The 23,205-nt window shown below is 46.3% G+C and overlaps 1 protein-coding gene across 1 annotated transcript in view; it reads right to left on the minus strand.

The window, feature by feature from the left end:
* LOC142573065 (transcription termination factor 2-like) overlaps positions 1-23,205 on the minus strand; it is a 118,108-nt gene that overhangs the window by 69,053 nt on the left and 25,850 nt on the right. Inside the window, exons 7-8 of the mRNA XM_075682577.1 lie at positions 22,768-22,943; positions 6,357-6,421 (exon numbers count right to left, since the gene is read on the minus strand). Of these exons, the coding sequence (XP_075538692.1) occupies positions 6,357-6,421; positions 22,768-22,943 (241 nt within the window). The remainder of the gene's footprint in view (positions 1-6,356; positions 6,422-22,767; positions 22,944-23,205) is intronic.

Genomic DNA, 23,205 nt, shown 5'->3' on the forward strand with positions numbered 1-23,205 from the left:
AACCGAAAATATTGTTACGTAGGAAGATGCAGACGAAAAACTATGTACAAGTATATTTACAAGAAAATACGCTGCGCTTGGCCAAGAGGCAACAGCCCGCGCTAGCTTCTAATCGTCGTCATCGTCTTCACACTGCTCGCCTTTTCGTGATCGCACATATTGTTCTGTAGCACTACCCCCGGCTGCAAAGTGCCTTCCCGGAGCGACTAAAGATCGGACTCGGAAGCAGTGTAGTAGGCCTTGAGCCTACTGACATGCACGATATCACTAGATTCCAGAGGAGAGGACGAGGTTGAACCCACAGGAGAAATTTCGTAAGTCACAGGCATCACCTGGCGCAGCACACTGTAGGGCCCTGTGTATCGCGAAAGGAGCTTCTCTGAAAGTCCGACGTGACGAGAGGGCGACCCCATGAGCACGAGCGCACCAGGCGAAAACTGTACGTCACAATGGCGGGCATTGTACTAACATTGCTGAGTGGTTTGAGAGGCCGTCAGTCGAGCACGGGCAAGCTGGCGTGCATGGTCAGCGAGGGCGATGGATGTCGTGCGCATACTCGCTTGTTGAGATCGCAGCAGGAGGAAGTGCTGTGTCTAGGGGCAAGGTAGATTCGCGACCGTACAGTAGATAAAATGGAAAAAATCCGGCGGTGTCATGCCGGGAAGAATTGTATGCAAATGTTACGTAAGGAAGGGCAATGTCCCAGTCGTGGTGGTCTTTGGAAATGTACTTGGACAGCATATCAGTAAGAGTACGGTTTAACCGCTCTGTCAGGCCATTGGTTTGAGGATGGTATGAGTTAGACAGTTTGGGTTGAATGGAGCAGGAATGCACAATGTCACCGATAACTTTCGAGAGGAATTTTCGACCACGGTCAGTAAGCAGCTGTCGCGGGGTGCCATGAAGCAAGATAATGTCACGCAAGAGAAAGTCCGCGACGTCAGTGGCGCAACTGGTAGGCAGAGCCCGAGTGATAGCGTATCGGGTGGCGTAATCAGTCGCGACGGCTACCCATTTGTTCCCAGAGGATGACGTGGGAATGGGACCAAGCAGGTCTAATCCAACACGAAAGAACGGTTCCACAGGGACGGCTATCGGCTGGAGATGACCGGCAGGTAGCACCTGAGGTGTTTTCCGACGCTGGCAGTTATCACAGGCAGCAACATAGCGTCGGACGGAGCGAGCGAGACCAGGCCAATAGAAGCGGCGGCGGACGCGGTCGTATGTGCGGGTTACGCCAAGATGTCCTGCAGTAGGTGCGTCATGCATCTGAAAGAGCACAGTCTGTCGTAGCTGTTTTGGCACGACAAGAAGAAGATCAGATCTGTCAGGGAGGAAGTTCCTTCGGTACAGAATGCCGCCCTAAAGGACATATCGGCGAACGGATGCGTCGGTAGGTGTAGAGCGCAGACGCTCGATGAGTGCTCGCAGGTACTGCTCATCGGCGATGTTAGCGAAGGCAGACACAGAGAAAATGCCGTTGGCGCTACTACTGTCGGCGGCGTCAGGCTCGTCGACCGGGTAGCGAGACAGGCAGTCAGCGTCCTTGTGTAGTCGGCCATATTTATAGGTGACAGTATACGAATATTCTTGGAGGTGTAAGGCCCAGCGACCAAGTCTTCCTGTAGGATCTTTCAGTGAGCATAACCAGCAAAGCGCGTGACGGTCTGTGACAACGGAAAAGGGTCGGCCATATAAGTATGGGCGGAATTTCGCAACCGCCCAAACTAGGGCCAGACACTCACGCTCAGTGATGGAATAGTTGCGCTCCGAGGGTGAGGGGAGCCTGCTGGTGTAAGCGATAACACGGTCGTGGCCACGCTGGCGTTGTGCCAGTAATGCGCCAATTCCGTGACTGCTGGCATCAGTACGGACTTCGGTAGGCACAGAAGGATCGAAATGGGCCAGAGTGGGACGCATTGTGAGAATGTTGATTAGATGTGAGAATGCTGAGGCCTGATTATCGCCCCACTGAAAAGGGGCGTCTTTTTTCAAAAGCTTGGTTAGTGGTCGTGCTATGGCGGCGAAATTTCTCACCAAATGGCGGAAGTACGAACGAAGCCCGATGAAGCTGCGCACATCCTTGACACACTTCGGAACAGGGAAGTGCACAACAGCATGGATCTTGACTGGGTTCGATTGCACTCCGTTCGCGTCAACGAGATGTCCAAGGACGGTAATCTGGCAACGGCCGAATTCATACTTCGATGCGTTGAGTTGCAGACTAGCTCGATGAAAAACGTCCAGGACTGCTGAGAGGCGCTCGAGGTGCGTAGCGAACGTTGGGGAGAATACAATAACGTCGTCCAAGTAGCACAGGCACGTGGACCATTTGAAACCGTGAAGAAGGGAGTCCATCATGCGTTCAAAAGTGGCAGGGGCGTTACATAGACCGAACGGCATCACTTTGAATTGATAAAGACCGTCGAGTGTTACAAAAGCAGTCCTCTTGCGGTCGAGATCGACCACGGCAATCTGCCAGTAGCCGGAGCGAAGGTCAATAGAGGAGAAATAGCGAGCACCATGGGAGGCAGTCAAGGGCGTCATCAATCCGAGGTAGGGGATACATGTCCTTTTTGGTAACCCAGTTAAGGGGCCGATAGTCCACACAAAAGTGCCATGAGCCATCCTTCTTTTTGACCAGTACAACAGGTGACGCCCATGGACTACATGACAGTTCAATAATGTTCTTGGCAAGCATTTTGCGAACTTCTGCATGAATAACTTGATGCTAAGCCGGTGACACTCTATACGGGCGGCGACGAATAGGAGGGGCATCGCCGGTATTAATGCGATGTTTGACAGCTGTAGTTTGGGCCAAAGGACGATCGTTAGAGTAAAAAATATCGTGGTAGGAAAACAGAACGCGGCAGAGTTCACGAGCATGCTCGGACGGCAAGTCGGGTGCAATCATTCTCTTTAAGTCAGCGATGGTACAATTTGCCGACTGCGATGGTAGAGGAGTATCGGATGAAGTGTCGTCTACTGCAATGGATGCTACTGAGTGATCCTCGAATGAGCAAAGCTGGGCCAGAGACATCCTGCGTGGCAGCACTTGTGTCGTCAAGCCAAAGTTGACCACTGGCATGCAGACGCAATTCGCCTTAATAGACAAAACTGTCTGAGGTACTGTAATCCCGTGTGTAAGGAGGACGTCTTGCATAGGAGCCGCGATGTAGTGACCGTCGTGGACTGGTGGGGATGACACTAGGTCAACGTAGGTTAGTGCCGAAGATGGCAAGCGAACAAAGTCGACGGAACTGAGGCGACTGGGGTGTGGTTCAGCAGTATCCAGAACAGGCAGGTCAAGGTGAGTACTGGCGGAACAATCGATGAGAGCAGAATGTGCGGAGAGGAAGTCTAAGCCGAGGATGATGTCGTGGGGACAGTGGGCGATGACTGTGAATAGCACGATTGTTGAGCAATCGGCGAAGGAAACGCGGGCGGTAAGCATACCAATTATGGAGGCTGTTCCGCCATCGGCGACACGGACAACAGGTGTCGTGGCGGGCGTGATAATTTTCTTGAGCCGGTTACGAAGGTCAGCGCTCATTACGGACAAATGCGTCCCAGTGTCTATGAGTGCAGACACAGAAACACCGTCGACTCGCACGTCAAGAAGGTTCAGATGAGTGGGCAACGTCAGTAGAGGATTTGGCGGTGTAGGGAGCAATGCAGCGTCACCTCGAGGCGCTGCATCGTCTAGTTTTCCAGCTGGGAGCGGCGTCTGAAGGGAGTCGGCGAATAGGAGCAACGGGGCTGGGGAGAGCGAGATTGTCGTCGTTGGGGCGAAGGCAAAGGAGAATAGGAGCGGTTCGGTGCAGGAGAATGAGCGGCAGCGTTATCGGAGCGTGCGGCATAGGGACGAGAAGGGCCACCTGGAGGGCGAGAGTAGGCAGTATAAGTAGACCGGGTCGGGGAACTCCAGCGACTGCGACAGTGCCGAGAAATGTGCCCGATTCGATGGCAGTGGAAACAAATGGGCTTGTTGTCAGCAGTGCGCCATTCAGATGGGTTGCGGAAACGTGGTGGGTAAGAAAATGCGGGACGGGCCGGAATCGAAGAAGCCGGGCGGGTATCAGGACGATGGGCCAAGCAGATGGTGTGAAGACCCGTGTTTTCGAACTCTTGGCGGACAACTGCCTGGATCAGTGAGACCGTGACTGCAGATGTGTTTGGGACTGGAGTCGAAGGCAGCCGGATAGGCGGCCTCGATCTCACGCCGGACGATCCTGGTAACATCGGCAGTGTTGTTGGGACGAGGAGTGTCAGCACAGGAAGATGTCGCTCAGGTGTTGGGCAGACGGGCAAACTGCTGGTCAATACGTCGGCTTTTAACGAGTGCCAGGCGGCGGCACTCTTTGATAACAGTATCCACCGTTGCCACGTTGTCACAAACGAGCAAGTTGAAGGCGTCATCGGCAATGCCTTTGAGCATTTGGGAAACCTTGTCTGACTCAGTCATGTTTGCGTCAACTTTGCGGCACAGAGCCAAGACGTCCTGAATGTACGTGACATAGGGCTCTGTTGACATCTGCACATGGCCAGAAAGCGCCTTCTGCACGGCAAGTTGCTGACCGTAGGGGTTGCCGAACAAGTCTCGAAGCTGTGTCTTAAGTTAATCCCAACTGGTGAGCTCATCTTCGTGCGTGCGATACCAAACTCGAGGTGTGCCACAGAGGTAAAAGACTACGTTGGCGAGCATGATTGTAGGGTCCCACCGGTTATTGCGGCTGACGTGTTCGTACAGGCTGATCCAGTCATCGACGTCTTCCCCATCTTTGCCAGAGAATACGCCAGGATCACGCGGAGCGGGGAGAGTGATGTAGGTCGTCGAAGTGGCAGCAGGTGTCGGAGCCGGCAGAGTCGGGTTATGGTGACCGGGAGCCATGAAGAAAGGCTTGACGTACCGTCCACTGCGAAGCTCCGTGACGAGGTACAGAGAACGTCCACCTCCACCAGATATGTTACGTAGGAAGACGCAGACGAAAAACTATGTAGAGGTATATTTAGAAGGAAATACGCTGCGCTTGGCCAAGAGGCAACAGCCCCCGCTAGCTTCTAATCGTCATCGTCGTCTTCACACTGCTCGCCTTTTCGTGATCGCACATATTGTTCCGTAGCAATATGAATCAGTCTAGATTGATAAGGTATTCTTGAAGAACTCTACTACCCTTGATTTTTCGGTAACGGCTTGATTACTAAAGAAAAAAAAAATGATAGTCAAAGCTTTATTCTTTTATTTCATGCTGAAACCCCAGAGCAGGCATGTCAGTGTGACGAGATAGATTGCAAAGCATTTTTTTTTGCATTTAGGCTGTTGTGGTTCAGTAAACACTCCTAAAATTTCCAACAGATCAGTCCTTGGCTCTTGTAGAATACAATATAGTCCACTTTTAACAATAAAAGAATTTAACAAGGCCCGAGCAGACAGCACCAAAATCCATCATCACGGCACACTGGTGCTGAAATTTCAACGTGGCATTGCCATTCATAATTTTTAATTATTTTCTGGCATACCCAGTGTATTCTCGCAGTAAGAGTGGCTTCTTTAGTGTTGTAGGATGGCAATTTACACTTGTAGGATCTAGGATGGCATTTACACAGCTGAAATAATTTTTCTCTTTGGCACCACTTTAACAAGAGGAGCTGTCCCTGTCGAGTGACGTGCAACGACACTCATCTTTGTCAAGGCAGAAGATACTACAGCTGTTGGCTTGTCGAAGCCAAACCCACCTGTCTTTTTGTATTTTTTTTTATATTTGACAAAACATCACTGCCATGGTGCCAAGGCAAAAAAGCAATAGTAAGTCACATAACCAGGCCCCTAGTACTATATGATGGAAGCAGCACGGAAACAGCAATAGTCGAGCACTGTCTCTCACCTACAACAAAATACACATTTTTAACGTTTTAAACATGAATCGGTTTTCATTACAGATGGCATTTTGAAGAACACACTTTTCCTACACATTACAGTCTTGAAAACCAAACGAAGTACGCCATTTCTATCAGAAGCACCCAAATTGAAGCCTTTCGCTTTCTTTCATTCTCCAGTAAGGGAGGTACTAGAAACAAGGTTCATGCAGCAAGCTGGCAGCAGTGATTAGCTCAACATAAACATCCTAAAAAAAAAAGATTAAAGAGATCAATGAGGTTCTGGTGTAGTGCAGCACTAAGTTGGTAAACATAAATGCCAGAACCAGTGCAGTAAAACTGATAAGTTACTAAAAAGCATTTGGCCACCAGGAGTTACTAATAAGAGTGTTGATCCCCAACAGCTGAAACAGCAAGACTTATCGGTGACCATATCAGCAATTTCATGAATCTGGCATCATCATCAAAGTGCGTCTCACCATTGTTCTCCTTGATCCACTGCTTCCAAAATGCATCGTCATCAAACGGGCGGCACTGCAGGAACCTGCGTATATGCAGTTGCAGTTCAAGCTGGTGTAAGAACTAAACAATGTCATTCATTTGACTGCTACAGAATATTATAAAGGGTCACATTATTTCAGTGTCCTCAGAAAAGCAAGCTTTGATTGCCAAGTCCGTTTCTCGAGGATACCACAGGCCCGTTTATCATTGAACACCGAAGGCACTGTCAAGAGAATAATACATATTTGTACAACACGCAACTCCTTGCAATGACGAGCCATGAAGTACAGGTTGCTTTTTAGTCTGACTGAAATTTTTTGCCTAGTTCAGGCACTTTGTGTCTGTCTATTTAACCAGTTACACTGACCCAGTGACCCAAGTTGTCTACTGATTTGAACTACTGTGTATGTGCTCATAGTCATGATGCCATTGTGGTTGTTCCATCGTCATTGTTCCAGTTTAGTCATCCAAATCTATATATGTCGTCATCGTTCCACCATGATCGTACGGTTGTCGTCGTCGTCCTATTGTCGTCATGCTATCATTGCGACGCTGTCATATCGGCATAACTTCAGAATCATCATTCAGTTGTCATGCCATCATCGTCTTACTGCCTTCACGTTTCATCGAAATCATGTTCTTCGTCATTTTAATGTAATTGTGCTGTTGTCATTAAATCGTGATTATGCTGCTTTTGTCATGCCGTCATCATCATAGTCATTGCCATGCATTAATTCTCGGACCTCATCATGATGCCATTGTGGTCATTACATCATCATCATCAGATTCTTATACCAATGCTGTGATGCCATTACCCTCATGCCGTAAGTGTCACGCTGTTGTTGTTACATCATCATCATCATCATCATCGCTTCAGAATTGTCATAACATTGTCATCATGGCATTGTTATCATACAGTAAAACCTCGTTAATACCTACTCGCTTATAACATTATTACGATTAAAATGTAGTTGCTACAGTTCCCCAGCTGAGACCCCATTGAACCCGATGTGCTGACTGACCGCTTACGGCGTAGTGGCTCACAGTATTCGTACCGTTTAGCAGGTACCATTTTCACTAAGTCGCAGTTGGTAAACAGAATCTTGTGCCAAAAACGTGTTCTTTTTTTTCACTTTTGAAAAAGAAAATCAATGCGGAAACTACAATTGAATCGGTATTCGGAAGTACTGATCAACGCCATGTAGGATTTCTTCTTTAGATTGTGTCGCCAAGTGTGGAGAGCATGGCGTAGTGGAAAGCCCCATTGCAGCAACCATCACCTTCATGTTCTGACCTGCCCATACTTTTCCTGCTTCGCAACTGGATCAAGTTGGTCAAGCGCTGCGCATTGCACCCGTGTCATCAACGTGATGCTGCTTATGGTGGTTCAGAGATGACTGGATATTTCATCACGCATGCGACTCCATCCTGGGAGTCATAATGGTGGCATAATGGCATACATAATGGTGTCGTTCATGGTGGTTCAGCATTGACCGAATATTTTGCCAGGTTTCATCCAGGGAAACGGAGCAATACCGATACCGAATGGACAAAAGAATTTTGTGCTCAGTGTGAAGAAGCTGGACATTCTTCGTAGTGTTGGAACCGGAACAACGAAGACTGCCATGGCGCGTGCATGGGGGACTGCCTTTGACAACAGTTTGCGGCATATGGAAAGCAAGGGAAAAGCTAAGGAGCAGTGCTGCATCTTACACGAAGAGGAAACCTTCAGTGGATCAACTTTTCCCGGGGTTGAAGAGGCCCTGGTGTTGTGGTTGAAAAAAGCCAGGGCACAGAACTTACCAGTCTGCAGCCCTCTGTTTACCGAAAAGACAGAAATATTTTCTAGCCAGCTGAGCTGCAGAACTTTTCTTGCAGCAACAGTTGGCTAGCAAGGTTTAAAGCACGCCACAACGCAAGTGCGAGGGTGGTGTGCGAAGAGTAGGCACATGCGGACCACGAAGATGCCACAGAATGGCAGAACGGGTTGCTGCTGGAAGCTCTAGCCAACTAGGCCATGGAAGACGAATTCAACATGGATGAGTCGGCATTCTTTTACAGACTTCTACCCAACAGAACGTTGGCGTTCAAGGGCAAAAACTGCACTGCTGCCAAGCGTGCCAAAGAAAGGCTGTCAGTTGCTTTCGTGGTCAATGGGACTGGAAGCCAAAAGCCGCCACTGCTTGTTATCGGATGGTATGCGAACCCAAGGTGCTTTATAGGTGTCCCGACTTCCCTTGGGAGTCATATACACAAGCAACACAAAGGCTTCAATGACAGCAAAGCTTTTCGAGGAATATGTGCGGGTCCTGGACTGGTGTTTTGCAGGAGACGTGTGCTCAACAACACGTCGACACATGTTGCGTTGGATAACTTGAGCACGATCGAACTCTTCTTCATGCCGCCGAGCACCACGACGCTTGCACAACCCCTCGACCAGGGCATCCTTCGCTCAATCAAGCATTAATACAGGAAGAACTGGCTGTGCAGGATGCTGCTAACAATGGGGTGCGATAATCACTACTGCATTGACATGCTAGATGCAATGCACCTCCTAGCTGTCTCGTGGCAGCAGGTGGATTCCACTACAGCGGAGAACTGCTTCGCTCGAACAAAGTTCCTTGTGCACGTGAACAATGCCGCAAACGAAGAGGGCACTGACAACCGCGACAGCCTGCTCACAGAGGTGTTGGAGCGACAAGGTAATGCCAAAGCTCTGCGGTTCGAATCGTTCCGAGACGTGGACAGCGAGGTGGCAACATATCCTGACTTATCAGACAGCGAGATTGTTGCTGATCGTGAAGTTGAAGACATCGAAAATGACGATGGTGATGCTGACGACCCCGAAGCGAATGATCCAGGTCCGACTGCCGAGAAGGGAGGCCTCATGGTGAAGTTTGCCCGAGGTGTCTCAGAATTTGCGGATGCTGTTGTCACTGCAAGGTTTTCACAACGGCTGCTGAAGATGACAGACTTTAGGTCCATTGCTTCAAAATAAAGCAAGCCATGTGTTGTGAATATTACTACAGTCAAATCTTGAAATAACAAATCATGCAGGGCCGCCAAAAATCGCTTGTTATTCTGATAGTCGTTATAGTGAAAGCCCCAAAATTAGCCATTCTGCCCGTCAACCCATCAGTTCATAAGTTGTCAATGTTTGAGCTATCCACTAAAACACTGCTGCTGGCTCTCAGTCCGCGCTGTTGCTATTTTCCATAGATTTCGGCGCCTCGCCCCATCTAAGCCCCATATATTAAGAGTGACGCAAAGCAGGCACTGAGAAAACTACTGACAGAGGAAGCTCCATGTAGTCCCCAAAGCACAATGCTTCTAGTTTGTTTGTTTTCCACATTCCTTACCGTGGACACCTGAACTATTTCAAAGTGCAAGCGGGCATCAACAACACCATTCGGAAAGTGCAAAGTGCAACTGTGTGGCATCTCCGCAAGTACGGAGGTTACATTTCTCCATGCACATGGCTATACAGTGCAGTCCACTTATAACGATTCCATATATAACAATATATCGGTTTTAACGATGAGTCGGCTTCAGAGTATCAACTTACGCATTAGGGCTATGAGAAAAAGTCTGTATATAACAATACATTATTCACCATATATCAGATATAATGATCAAGATTCTACCTTTTGGGCGGCGTTTTCCATCGAGAATAATCATGAAATTTGCATTGCTAAGCTCCTCTTAACTGAGACAGGGCAAATAGTTCGTATCTGCCGCCATTACCATGCAGCGCGTCCCACCAGTGCATCGATTGCAAAAGCCATGGAGAACATCGCGAGTTGGCGCAGCATCCCACAGGATGGCGCCACCTGCTTCACATCATTGTCACCGACGAGAGTCCAGAAAAGAAACATGCGAAGCAAACAGCACCCACATTCTTTTTTACATTCTCCCTCTCTTCCTCAGCAAGCGCGGAAATGCGCCACGGAAGCAGAGGTCGGTGTGCTGACAAAGCACAAAGCTGTGTCGCTTGGGGCGAAGCTGCAAATTTCACAAGACTCTATCAAAGTACGAGATCGCCCAGTCAATGGTATCAACAGTTCTGAAAACCGCAAGTGCTGCCACAATCATGAAGGCTAGAATCAGTGATCATGCCGATCAAAGGAGAAACCGCCAGGGAGAAAATCCCCTTGTGTGAAACCAACACGGTAGCAGCCACTGACATTAGCAAACTCTGGGAGCAAGTCACTACTGCCGATAAAATAGGCGCTGCTTCGATGGAGGAGTTTCTGAGTGCAGATAGTGTTGCCTCGTTCCGCGAAGAATCTCCGATGGGGCGGTCATTGTCGCGGCACAAACGGTGGCGTGGTGCGATGGAGGCGACGACAGCAGCAGCAGTGACGAAGAAATTGACAGTGGCCCACCCTTGACACCGACGCCAACGTTCACGCAAAGTGTACTGCTGTCAATAGAGTCGCTTACCAATTTCATGCACACTAAATTATAGCTGCCAGTGTTTGCGCAGCCGCTGGACAAGATGCACACCGTGGTTGTGAAACTGCCTCAGCGGAAGCAAGTGCAGATTTCTGATTATATTTCAGTGCGCATAATGATTGACATGCTGCTTAGAGGTATAAATTAATGTTTAATTTTTCATAGCCTACTTTCTACAATGGCAATTTTTTATCGTAAGTGGCAAATTCGGTTTCGGTGCTTTGAAGGTATGTTTGGAAGCTTTTCTTCATTTTTTTTTTCCTTTTTTTACGGCAGTTTAGATATAGCAACGATCAGTTATAACAATAGGATTCTTTGTTCTTGATATCGTTAGAAGCGGACTGCACTGTAGCACAGCCGCAGAAAGAAGTGCGAAAGAAAGAGGCGCACGCAGATAGAAGGGCGAAAGAAGGAAGAGATGCACCTCCATTGCTAGGTAACACTTGCCTAGACGGAGCATGCACTCACAATACCCGACAGCGCCATCGCCTCCGCAATAGGTTTAAAAAAGTTATCTCTCGCACTTTTTTTATTGCGCACCATGTCAGGTTTCTCAAACCCACGTGCCGCGGCGTCCGCTTTCTGCGCCTTGTCATATGCTAGCCTACTGTTCCGGCTGGCATGAAGGATACACAAAAATCTAAGAATCCCTGATTTGGGAATTAGTAGGACTGAGCCTAGGCTTGAGGAGGGAACGGAAGAAACTGGTACATAAGAAGCCAATCAATGAGTTAGCGGTAAGAGGGAAAACAGAGGAATTCCGGATCAAGCTACAGAACAAGTATTCGGCTTTAACTCAGAAAGAGGACCTTAGGGTTGAAACAACGAATGACAATATTATGGGCATTATTACGGTGTGTGCAATAGAAGTCAGCGGTAACTTGGTTAGACGGGATACCGGTAAGCTATCGCAGGAGACGAAATATCTGATTAAGGAATGCCAATGTATGAATGCCTCTAACTCTACAGCTAGAATACAACTGGCATAACTTTCCAAGTTAATCAACAAGCGTAAGATAGCTGACATAAGGAAGTATGATATGGATAGAATTCAGCATGCTCTCAGCAATGGAGGAAGCCTAAAAGCAGTGAAGAAGAAACTAGGAATAGGCAATAATGAGATGCATGCGCTAAGAGACAAAGCCGGCAATATCATTACTAATATGGATAAGATAGTTCAAGTGGCACTCGCGATGATAATGGAAGAGAGAATAGTCTAGAGGAATTTGAAATCCCACAGGTAACAGCGGAAGAAGCAAAGAAAGCCTTGGGAGCTATGCAAAGGGGGAAGACAGCTGGGAGGATCAGGTAACAGCAGATTTGTTGAAGGATGGTGGGCAGATTGTTCTGGAGAAACTGGCCACCCTGCATTCACAATGCCTTATGACCTCGAGCGTACCAGAATCTTGGAAGAACGCCGAAATAATCTTAATCCATAATAAAGGGGACGCCAAGACTTGCAAAATTATAGACCGATCAGCTTACTGTTTATTGCCTACGAAGTTTTCACTAAGGCAAACAGAATCAGGAACACCTTAGACTTCTGTCAACCAAAGGACCAGGCATGATTCCGTAAAGGCTACTCAACAATAGACCATATTCACACTATCAATCAGGTGACAGAGAAATGTGCGGAATATAACCAACCCTTATTTATAGCTTTCATTGATTACGAGAAAGCGTTTAATTCCGTTGAAACCTCAGCAGTCATGGAGGCATTGCGAAATCAGGGTGTAGACGAGCCGTATGTAAAAATACTGAAAGATATCTATAGCGGCTCCACAGCCACCGTAGTCCTCCATAAAGAAAGCAACAAAATCTCAATAAAGAAAGGCCTCAGGCAGGGAGATACGATCTCTCCAATAGTATTCACAGCGTGTTTACAGGAGGTATTCAGAGACCTGGATTGGGAAGAATTTTGGATAGAAGTTAATGGAGAATACCTTAGTAACTTGTGATTCGCGGATGATATTGTCTTGCTTAGTAACTCAGGGGACCAATTGCAATGCATGCTTACTGACCTGGACAGGCAAAGCAGATGGGTGGGTCTAAAAATTAATCTGCAGAAAACTAAAGTAATGTTTAACAGTCTCGAAAGAGAACAGCAATTTATAATAGGTAACGAGGCACTGGAAGTAGTAAGGGAGTACATCTACTTAGGACAGGTAGTGACGGCGGATCCGGATCATGAGACGGAAATAATTAGAAGAATAAGAATGGGCTGGGGTGCGTTTGACAGGCATTCTCAGATCATGAACAGCAGATTGCCATTATCCCACAAGAGAAAAGCGCATAACCAGCTTTGTCTTACCAGTACTAATGTACGGGGCAGAAACCTGGAGGCTTCCGAAAAGGGTTCTACTCAAATTGAGGACGACTCAACGAGCTATGGAAAGAAGAATGATGGGTGTAACGTTAAGGGATAAGAAAAAAGCACATTGGGTGAGGGAACAAACACGAGTTAATGGCATCCTAGTTTAAATCAAGAAAAAGAAATAGGCATGGGCAGGGCATGTAATGAGGAGGGAAGATAACCGATGGTCATTAAGGGTTACAGACTGGATTCCAAGGGAAGGGAAGCGTAGCAGGGGGTGGCAGGAAGTTAGGTGGGTGGATGAGATTAAGAAGTTTGCAAGGACAACATGGCCACAATTAGCACATGACCGGGGTAGTTGGAGAAGTATGGGAGAGGTCGTTGCCCTGCAGTGGGCATAGCCTCGCTGATGATGATGATGAGGAGGAGGATTGAGGCGTTAACATGACACGAAAACTGAATAACGGTCGTTATTCTGAAAAGTTCTCGTATTCTGCAGTTCGTAGTACTGAAATATTTTTACATTAAAACCATAAGAAGACAGCAGAATATTTCTGAAATGTTCGTTAATCTGAAAAGTTTGTTAATGTAGTGTTCATAGTAACAAGGTTTTCACTGTACTCATGAATTTTTCTTCACTTTTGAAAAGTAAGTCGTGGCTAATTCGTGGTTTTGTGTTAAGGCGTATAAGCAGTTAGTATGCATCTTTCCCACGTCCCCGCCATTGATGTACTATTAACAAGGCTTTACTGCACTACCTTTGTTGCTTCATCGACGTCATTCCATCACGGTCATACAGTCACCGTCATGCCATCATTGTCATGGCGAGCGAGCGTAGTAGCAAAGTGCTGATCTAGGAGTGAGTGTAAGTCACATATAGCCAAAGCAATGGAAATTTCCAAATTACCACTAGAGATTGGAAGTAAAGATGTTTTCAGTGAAACGATGTCAAATTTTAGGGTTTTAAACCAAAACCACAGTCAGAATATGAGACACACTGTACTGGTGGACTCCAGATTAATTTTTGACCAGCTGGGGTTCCTAAACATGCACCCAATGCACGACACACAGGAATTTTTTCATTTTCCCCCACTGAAATGCAGCCACAGAGGCCGTGATTTGACCCTGAAACTTCAAGCTTAGCAGCGCGATGACATATCCGCTAAGCCGACCAGGGCAGGTCTTCAGCAAAACGGTGTGCTGCTGCATTGCTTGAATGCTAATTGCATTAATGTTGACAGTTATTGTAAAATTAATCCTGCTGGAATTTTTTCTACTTTGCTCAGATCTTTAATTATATAACCTGTATAAACAGCCCAATTTGGCCTTCACAGTTAGGCTAACAGATAAGCAGATACAGATAACTGTGGCACAAAAGGACGATTGGTCAAATAAGTAATAAAACTTCAATTAAACGTTCATTATTAAGTTTAGGGTATGCATTACTTTGCAAATTCAGGAGTGTATCACCGGACATCCACTCTATCTTGCATAATCATAACCACTGCTTAATTGCAGTTCTAACAAATTACAGTAAAAGCTTCATACATTGACACTTGACAATTTGTGAAATCAAATCAAACTTCACACCAAGTCGTAGTATAAACAGAAAAATCATCCTACAACATCAAATGCTAATTAACTTGGAAGCAAATGACCCTGCACAAGTTGACTCAGACAAACACTGAAGGGTAGTAAGCGCAGGGCATTGCAAACGCAAAGGTGACAACGATGAATGCACGAGGCACAAGTGGTACTAGTGTGAAAATGAATTAAAGTGGCAGAATGCTCATTGCAATGCATCATTGCCATTTTTTTCTTGTAGAAATTCTGCTAAATTCCCATTAAGATCCTCTAGGACATGCTAAATATATTTGAGAATCTGCTAAACGTCCATGACAAAAACCATTGAATGTTGCAAGCACAAATGTTTTTTTTTTCAACCTGTGAGCATCTATTATTACGGCAGCGAAGCTACAAGAACAAGAAAAAAGCAGATAGGCTTTTTTAAAACAGTGACAGTAAAATTCTTATATGTCGCCTCCCTAAAAGTACTTCATGTCCGGCAACAATAAAATGCACCCAAAAGAGGTTTGTACAGTCATTTCATTCCGTCCATTATTGCAGCATGTGTGCAATGCTTTGCAACTTTCTGGTCGTAACTATGCTTTTGCTCTTTCCTTTTTTTTTCACATTCCGTTACAAAAATGCTGTGTGGCTTTTATTTCATTCCTTGCTTGTACTCCATTAATATTATACATGCTCATTTGCAGCTTGGCTACACTTTTGTCTGTTCTTCTGCATGTGCACATTTCTCACTTGGTTTTATTCCAAATGACGTCGAACCTTCTGTGCTTTTAGATTAAACCGTATTTATTCGAATATAGGGTGAGGTTTTCTACTAAAATCCCTAACCTCAGAGTTACCCCTTGCCCCACCTCCCCCACCTTATACGAAAATTTTGCCTTTTGCTGTGGCTTCATGGCAGCGCATATTTCACCTTTGACTGCGCCTTTACAGCAGCGTGGACTGCGATGCCACAAAGCCGCATCTTAAGGCAAAATTCGCAATGCCGTAAAGCAACACCTAAAGGCAAAATTTACATATAACCTGCGCTCCACATCTTGAAGCTCCCTTCATCCCGATTACATGATCACCATTTCGCGTTGTGGCTGCGTCACTAATGCAGTATTTCGAGCCATCCTCATCCACTCTGAATAATCTGTTGGTTACTCTATAGCGCCTACATTAGTGCACATACTTAAGTTTTCCTTTTCTTGGGTCCCCTCGCCGTATAATCGTGACTGCATCACAATCAAATAAATGTGGTATTTGAATGTGCAGCTTGGTGAAGAACACCTCTACAATAATGCTTTCAGGGCGATTGTGGAAACATTGATGAAGCCTCCTCACTTGTTTCGAGAGTGGCATCGTGGCGCCATCTAGCATAACAAATAGCAACTGTTATCAACGTGATTTTGCGCTAGCGTCTGCATCCTTTCCACTTTTATTACAGTATAAATTCAGTAAGAGCTCCATCTTTTCTTTTTTTCACATTTTAGACGAGGTGCAACCCTTACAAAAAAGTGGTTATTACAGAAAAATGAGTTTATTTGTTCATGCATACATTGGGAAGATTGTTGTCTAAGATGTGCAGTTTACAAAATTGTTGTGCTGATATGGAGGCATGTTTTGTTCTCACTAATACTGCTTGCCACTACAGTAAAATCTCATTACTACAAACCCCACATTAACAAATTTCTCAAATTTACGAGTATTTCAGAAATCCCTGCCAGACTGCCTATATTTTCAATGTAAAAATATTTCAGAACTACGAAATTCAATACAGTGCATATTTCAGAATAATGCATGTAGTTTACTTTCCCCTTTATAACCGAGGAACATCAGCATTACGAATTCGGTTAAAAGTAACAGCGCCGCAACTCTTGCATGAAACAAACCGCGAGTGCAGTAGCTGTCATCATCATCATGTTCCAGTAGCTATCATCATAACCATGTCGAGTGCCAACTGCTTTACCACAAACTTCACCAAGAGCTTCACGACAAAGGTTTGGCGATGTTTGCGCGAGATCCAATGATGAATGCAGCTAGCAACAACGCCAAGAAGCGAAAGCAGTTTTCACTGCAGGACAAATTGGACATATTGCAGGAAATCGACACAAGGAAAAAGCAAATCAACATGTGCAGACAGCGTGGCATTGTCCCATTGACCGTCGCAACCATTTTGAAAAACTGAGACAAGATTGTCAAGCTTCACCAGGAATCGCAACTCGCTCCTACGAGGAAATGGCTGTGACTGTGGTTCAAGGATGCCAGACTACAAAACATTCCCGTGTCTGGCCCAATTCTCCAAGAAAAAGCCTGCAAATTTGCCGATACACTTGAAATAAGTGGATTCGATGCCAGTGCAGGTTGGCTTTTTCGTTTCCCCCCAAGGGAACGGAATAACTTGGCAGGTAGTCTAAGGCGAGGAAAAGGCTGCTGACAGAGAAGGCGCGGATTCCTGGTGCAACGATCGTTTTCTAGAGGTGGCTGAATCATACTCTGAAGACAAAATTTTCAACGCAGATGAGACCGCTTGTTTTTAACAGCGCCTGCCAGACTGGACGATGCGCTTCAAAGGGCAGCAGTGCAAAAGAGGGTAGAAGTTGCATCTTCATGTGACAGTCCTGCTCTGCTGCAATGCAACAGGCATGAAAAAAATTCAACCACTTGTCATCAGCAAATACGCAAAGCCTCACTGCATGAAAAACGTCACGTCGTTACTGTACGACTACCGTGCCAACAAACGAGCCTGGATGACCAGAGAACTTTTTTCCGAGTGGCTTGTCAAACTCGACGACCAAATGAGCGGGGATGACTGAAGAATACTGGTTGTCGACAACTGCTCTGCTCACATTGTGAATGTTAGCCTGACGCACGTTCGCTTGGAGTATCTGCCGCAAAACAACACGTCCTTGCTGCAACCCCTGGACCAGGACAATATAAAGAGTGTGAAAGCAGAATTTCGTAAGCGCCTTGTGCAGCGGTTGATTATCAACCTCCACCTAAAGCAGCTGACTGCAATCAATATTCGTCAGGCACTGGAAATTCTCACAGGAGCTTGGTGGAACTTGAAGGCGTACACCATTAGCAACTGCTTGCGAAAAGCAAGTCTTGTCAAAGCGCCTGCGCAGCTTGAAGATTACCTGGAGGTGACCAACAACAACCCAGGAAGCCTGTAGACTGAGGACACGGTACTACTGTCCGTCGTCTCTTCCTCCGACGACTACGTGGAGAGCGACAGCGTGGCACTAACGGCAGTAGACCTGACAACCGAAGAGATTGTTAACTGCGTTCGCGACGTCTCCAGTGACGATGACGACCCGAAGGACTCTTAGAGGACTGTGGGTCACTGAATACAGAAGATGAGATTGTGTCGAACAGTGATGTTTTAATGCGCATGAACAAAGTCCGCACTCTCATTTCTCGGTGCAATGACGCACCTGATGAGGCATTGCGCAAGGTAGAAGATGTAGACGCATTCCTAATCGGTCGTGCATGCTACATGCGCCAGGAGAAAATCACTCCTTTCTTCAAATAAAGCAGCTTCAAAGTGAGTGAAACATTTTTATTTTAAACTATGCTTGTCTGCACTCGCATCTACTACCAAGGTACGTCATTTTCATTCCTAGGTTTGTCCACTGGCTTATAACTACAAGTTTCCCCATTACAACAACATTTCAAAATAATGAATGATTTTCAGTGGTCCCGCATGATTCGTTATATTGAGATTTGACTGTGTGATCCTTCACTGCACCACGTCTGCAGTAGGCGTAACCTATCAATGTGGACGCTGTGCTTTTTGTAGGATTAAACAGCCCTTCACGTACCTGTCAAGCAAGAGTGATTGTGACAGCCATTGTTGTACTTGGATGTATTTGCACTGCTTTGTAGAACTGACTACAACAAAGCATAAAGGTGAACACAAGGGGCAGGAAACGAAAACACTTGGAAAAGAATGATAGATTCAATGCACCGAAGCCGCATATATGCTATGGCGCACACAGCTGTGCTGAATGCAGTCATAAGTCCAAACAGTTCTTGTATAATTGCATTGTGAGTGATAAGTCAAATAAGAATTTGGCTGAATTAAGGAAAGATATGGGTTGTGACAACATATATTTTTCTAAAATGCTATTTTCAGAATCTACATGCACTATTCTCCTAATCTGCCAAGTTTCATATCTGAAATGCATATACTTTCACCATAATGTCAATTGTTTGCATGAAAGGTGGCTCAATTCTTGTAGGTGCAGAACCCAAGACGGTGCACTTTCATCAATGCACAGTTTTCTAATCACCGCCACGCTTGCTACCATGTTGGTCTCATCTGATAGATCAGCCTCATCGTGTTCAAATTTTACGTGCCGGAACTTCTCTCCAGTCACTGGTATTGGTAGAAAAACAGCGCAAAACAAGTGATAAAAGGCCCGTGGCTATTGGTTGCCAACAGCATGTGACGAAAAGGGGCTATGCGAGTGGCTGAGAGTATCGTCTGCTGTGCACTTTGGTCTGAGATGCACGAGCTGCAGGTGCCATTTTGTTGTGCCATCGGACCAGAAAAAACGTGCAACGATGCCAGCGTGAAAGTTCATGTTCTGACACAAGTACAGCAAGAAAAGAAACAAATCATTAATTCAGAACATCAGGAGAGTTGCTGAGATCGAGAGGCATCCAGGACAAACTGCAAATCGAAGGCAAGCCACTTCAGGCCCCAAGCAACGGAGTCGCGGAGCTGCGCACTTCAAGATTAGGCCTAACAGGCCCATCAACAAGTGCCCCGAACGTTTGCCGTGTTCTTCATCATACGGTTATCCTGGCACTTTCAGATATAAATGTAAGCCAAAGAAGAGCTGATGTTAGAGTTAAAGAGCTCACATCAACTGCAGCAACGCAAGTTGGACTTGTTGGTAGCAAACGATGCCGATGCCTGGCAGCTTGATGAGACCAGCTTCATCGTGGTGTGCTTGGAAATGGTTAGCACACTTCTTGGGCCCATAAAGTGCAAGATATGCAGCGGAAATGCAAAGATCTACTAAAACAAGCAAGAATACAGCCTCGCCGTAAAGCTGTCCCTATTCTGCTGCAACTGTGGTGACAAGACATCGGTGTGAAGCTCGCCATACGTTAACAATGATAACAAAGTGAATCCGTTCGCTGTCAACACTCTGGCTGCATGCGCAATGCAAGCCACTGGCAACCAAGAAACAGCCCTCAATGATATTTTCACCGTCATGAATATTTTCAACCGCAGACTACACATAGAAACATGCCAATTCTACCAGAAGTCGAAGTTGACACCTGCCGTGACTCGCACAGCCGAGAAATAAGAAATCGAGAGCGTGGAACCAGTCAGGATATTGTACAGCAAGCCCAACTTTGACAATCCTGGGAATATCGCCTTGTCCTATTATGGGTCTTGGATCATATGCGGGCATTCGCCCCACATCGGAGTTGGCGCGGTTACTGAACTTCTTTCAGAGTTTATCTTAGACTAAGTTGTACTCGGCAACTTTTGTACTGGTTGTGAGCATGGACCAAAGGCTGATGACACCCCCCCCCTCCCATGAATGATGGAAGGTCAGTTACGTATGCCAAAAAAATTCAGACAAGAAGTCTGATGCAATGGAGGTTGAGGCTGGCCTTATCTTTTAAGAAGTTCGTGGGAAAAGCCCCAGCTGAGATATATGACTGTTTCGTCAGATGGCAACTGCTGGACCTTGCTTGCCCTAAAAGAGGCTGAAGTCTGTGGTTACATAGATATTCAGAAAGAGGACTGCATTAACCATGAGCAGAAGCACATGGGGATAGTCCTGTGCAATTGTTGAGTCATCGACCTTGGGGGCATGCGGATGTTACAAGAAATGAGGTTAGGAGAGGCAGAGAAGCACCGCAAACAGATTTTAATTACACTCCACCCCAAACTCAAAATAAAGCTAACTCAAACTAAGACACAATGAATAAATACTAACACTTATGCAACCTACTTGATAATCACTAAACATGTCCTTATTACCAGCTGAGTTAGTCCTTGGCATTTCCTGCACGAAAGTCAGGCCACCCTAGCCTATGGCTGTGACTCTACTAGAAAGGACCGGTCTTACTGACTTTTGTCGTCACACGTAGGTTCCGAGTACGAAGCACGTCGGATTTTCATCATAGTCAATGTTCTCGCCGACTCCATAAACGTTGCTGCCTTTGTGTCAGCCAGTCAACTCGTCCGTCTCTGATACCGGTGCCCCGAACTCCGTCGGTGACGTGGCACCCCAGCCTCACCCGTTAGGCCTAACTCGGTTTACGCCGCTACTGTTTCTTCAAGTGCTGGAGAGACGCCCCGGGGACAATCGTACGTGCTGGTCTGCCTCTGAAGGGGGATCCTTCCTGAAGTGCCTGGCACTGCCATGAGCGGCTGCAGCAGGCCCAAGGAGCCTCACTCAAATGTCGCCGAGGTCGACGGCCACACCCTGGACCGCCAGCGTCACAGACTTAGTCGAACCTCCATGGCTCCCATCGACAGTGCGATGCTGACGCTACAACCTTCTTGGCCCAGTGCCACGTCGATAATCCCAGCGCGGCGCCACTTCTCCTTCGATCACAGCTCGAGTCATGTGCCTCAAGGGCTCGTGCCGTTCGGACCGATACGTGCACATAGTCCTCTTCTTCCTTTTTGCACCACATGCCTCTTACATATGACAGCAATGTGCTTGCAAAATACAAGGGTTGCAACTCCAAACCACCAGGTAGTAAACGGAGGTTCACGGGGGACCCTGCCCACAAACTCGGCTCGTACTACAGCTGGTCTCTCAAATAACAAATTGGCAACGTTGACACAATGCAAAAGGCTGTGATGGTGACATATCAACATGTAACATCGAATCGTAGTCAGTCCAATCCCGGCCTCTGTCCCACTGGTCCCGATTCTTGGTGCCGGCAAAATGCTGCAAAGCCTAAAGGAGAGACAGCCCCAAGATATTGTTATAACCTTCCTGAACAAGTGGCCAAAGCTCTGCTGCCTATTTATGAGCCCCTATCCGAGGAAAACCTTCTTGTGCAGTGTGTGTGCAGCAAGACACAGAATGGTAATGAGAGTCTGCACTCCCTAATACAGGCACTCCCACCAAAAGAAAGACATGCATCTCTCTTCAGCATAGATGCAGCGGTGGGATAAGCAGTTATGAACTTTGATGCAGGCCATAAAAGAACCTAAACTGCAATCCTACAAGAGCTAAGGATGAATCCTGGCCAACGAAGCATCAAAAGCACGAGGGAGAAGGACCAGCGGCAATCGGTCGCATGTGCACGTGATTGTACATCGGGAGACAATGTGCAGCATAAATTGAAGAATCGTCATAAAGGTGGCAATGAACAAAGTGACTATGCCCCTGGAGCATATTAGTGGCTTGCAAGGGTAAACATGTACACATCTCTATTTTTTTTTTTACTAAATAAAGCATGTGTTCTTTCTTTTTTTCACCCTTTTCATAAAATGCAAATTTTGGCCTCTCAGTAAATTCATAAATGCAATATCTGAGCACCAGTTGCAGACACAACCATAATTCTTTTTGCAGTGCATAGCAGAATGAAGAAAGTACAGATCAATGCAAGCACATTTTTCATTTCTTTTTTAAAAATATATGGTGCAATTTCTGACTGGGTAATTGCCTCATATGGGTCACTAATATTCACTTGGCTATAATATCAGACATAATTCTTCAATAAAAAATCTGCGACGTGGTGTTCTTTATGCCTTACACTGTCTACAAACATGCTAATAACTTATATCCAAAGGTTGTGGTCTAATTGATTTCACAAGCTATGAGAATTAATTTATCTAATGCATAATCTAATGCATAATCAGTTCCAAAGATTAATGTATTAATCTTTGGAACTGGTTATGCTAGAGGAAAAGTAATTGTATTTTTGGAATCTGCTAACTGAACAAGTGTGCCAACTTTCACTAACTTAGCTCAAGAAATAAGCAAGATGTACTTTCAAAGCAGTGTCCCCCTTATATAGAATAAACAAAGGCTGGCAAAGTGCATGGTGGTTGCCCTCACTTGAGCAAGGAACGCATGTCGCCGAGGTCATTGTGCACGGGGGTTCCCGTGAGGGCCCAGTGTGACCATGCAAACAGGGCGCAGGCGGCCTTGGCACGCCGTGTGTGCAGGTTGCGGATGCTGTGTGCCTCATCCAGCACCAGACGACGCCACCTCACCGTAAACAGCGGAGACAGCTGTGTGGACAGGAAAGAGAAACAGGCATGAGAAGCAATCAATGTAGTGCAACAAAGCCACACACACAGGCTACAAAGGGGGACACCACCATGACAAACACGCACTTAATACTTATTCTAACCAGGGTTCCTTAAAAGAACACTAAAGGCAAATATTAGGCCAAGCTAAAGGAATGTGTCGCTGTTCCAAAGTGGTTGAGATGATGATGTCACATGGTAGTGACGGTCAAGAACACAGTAGCAAAACTGTGAATAGCGAAAT

This window comes from Dermacentor variabilis, chromosome 2 (assembly GCF_050947875.1).
Source record: "Dermacentor variabilis isolate Ectoservices chromosome 2, ASM5094787v1, whole genome shotgun sequence".
Lineage (NCBI taxonomy): Eukaryota > Metazoa > Arthropoda > Arachnida > Ixodida > Ixodidae > Dermacentor > Dermacentor variabilis.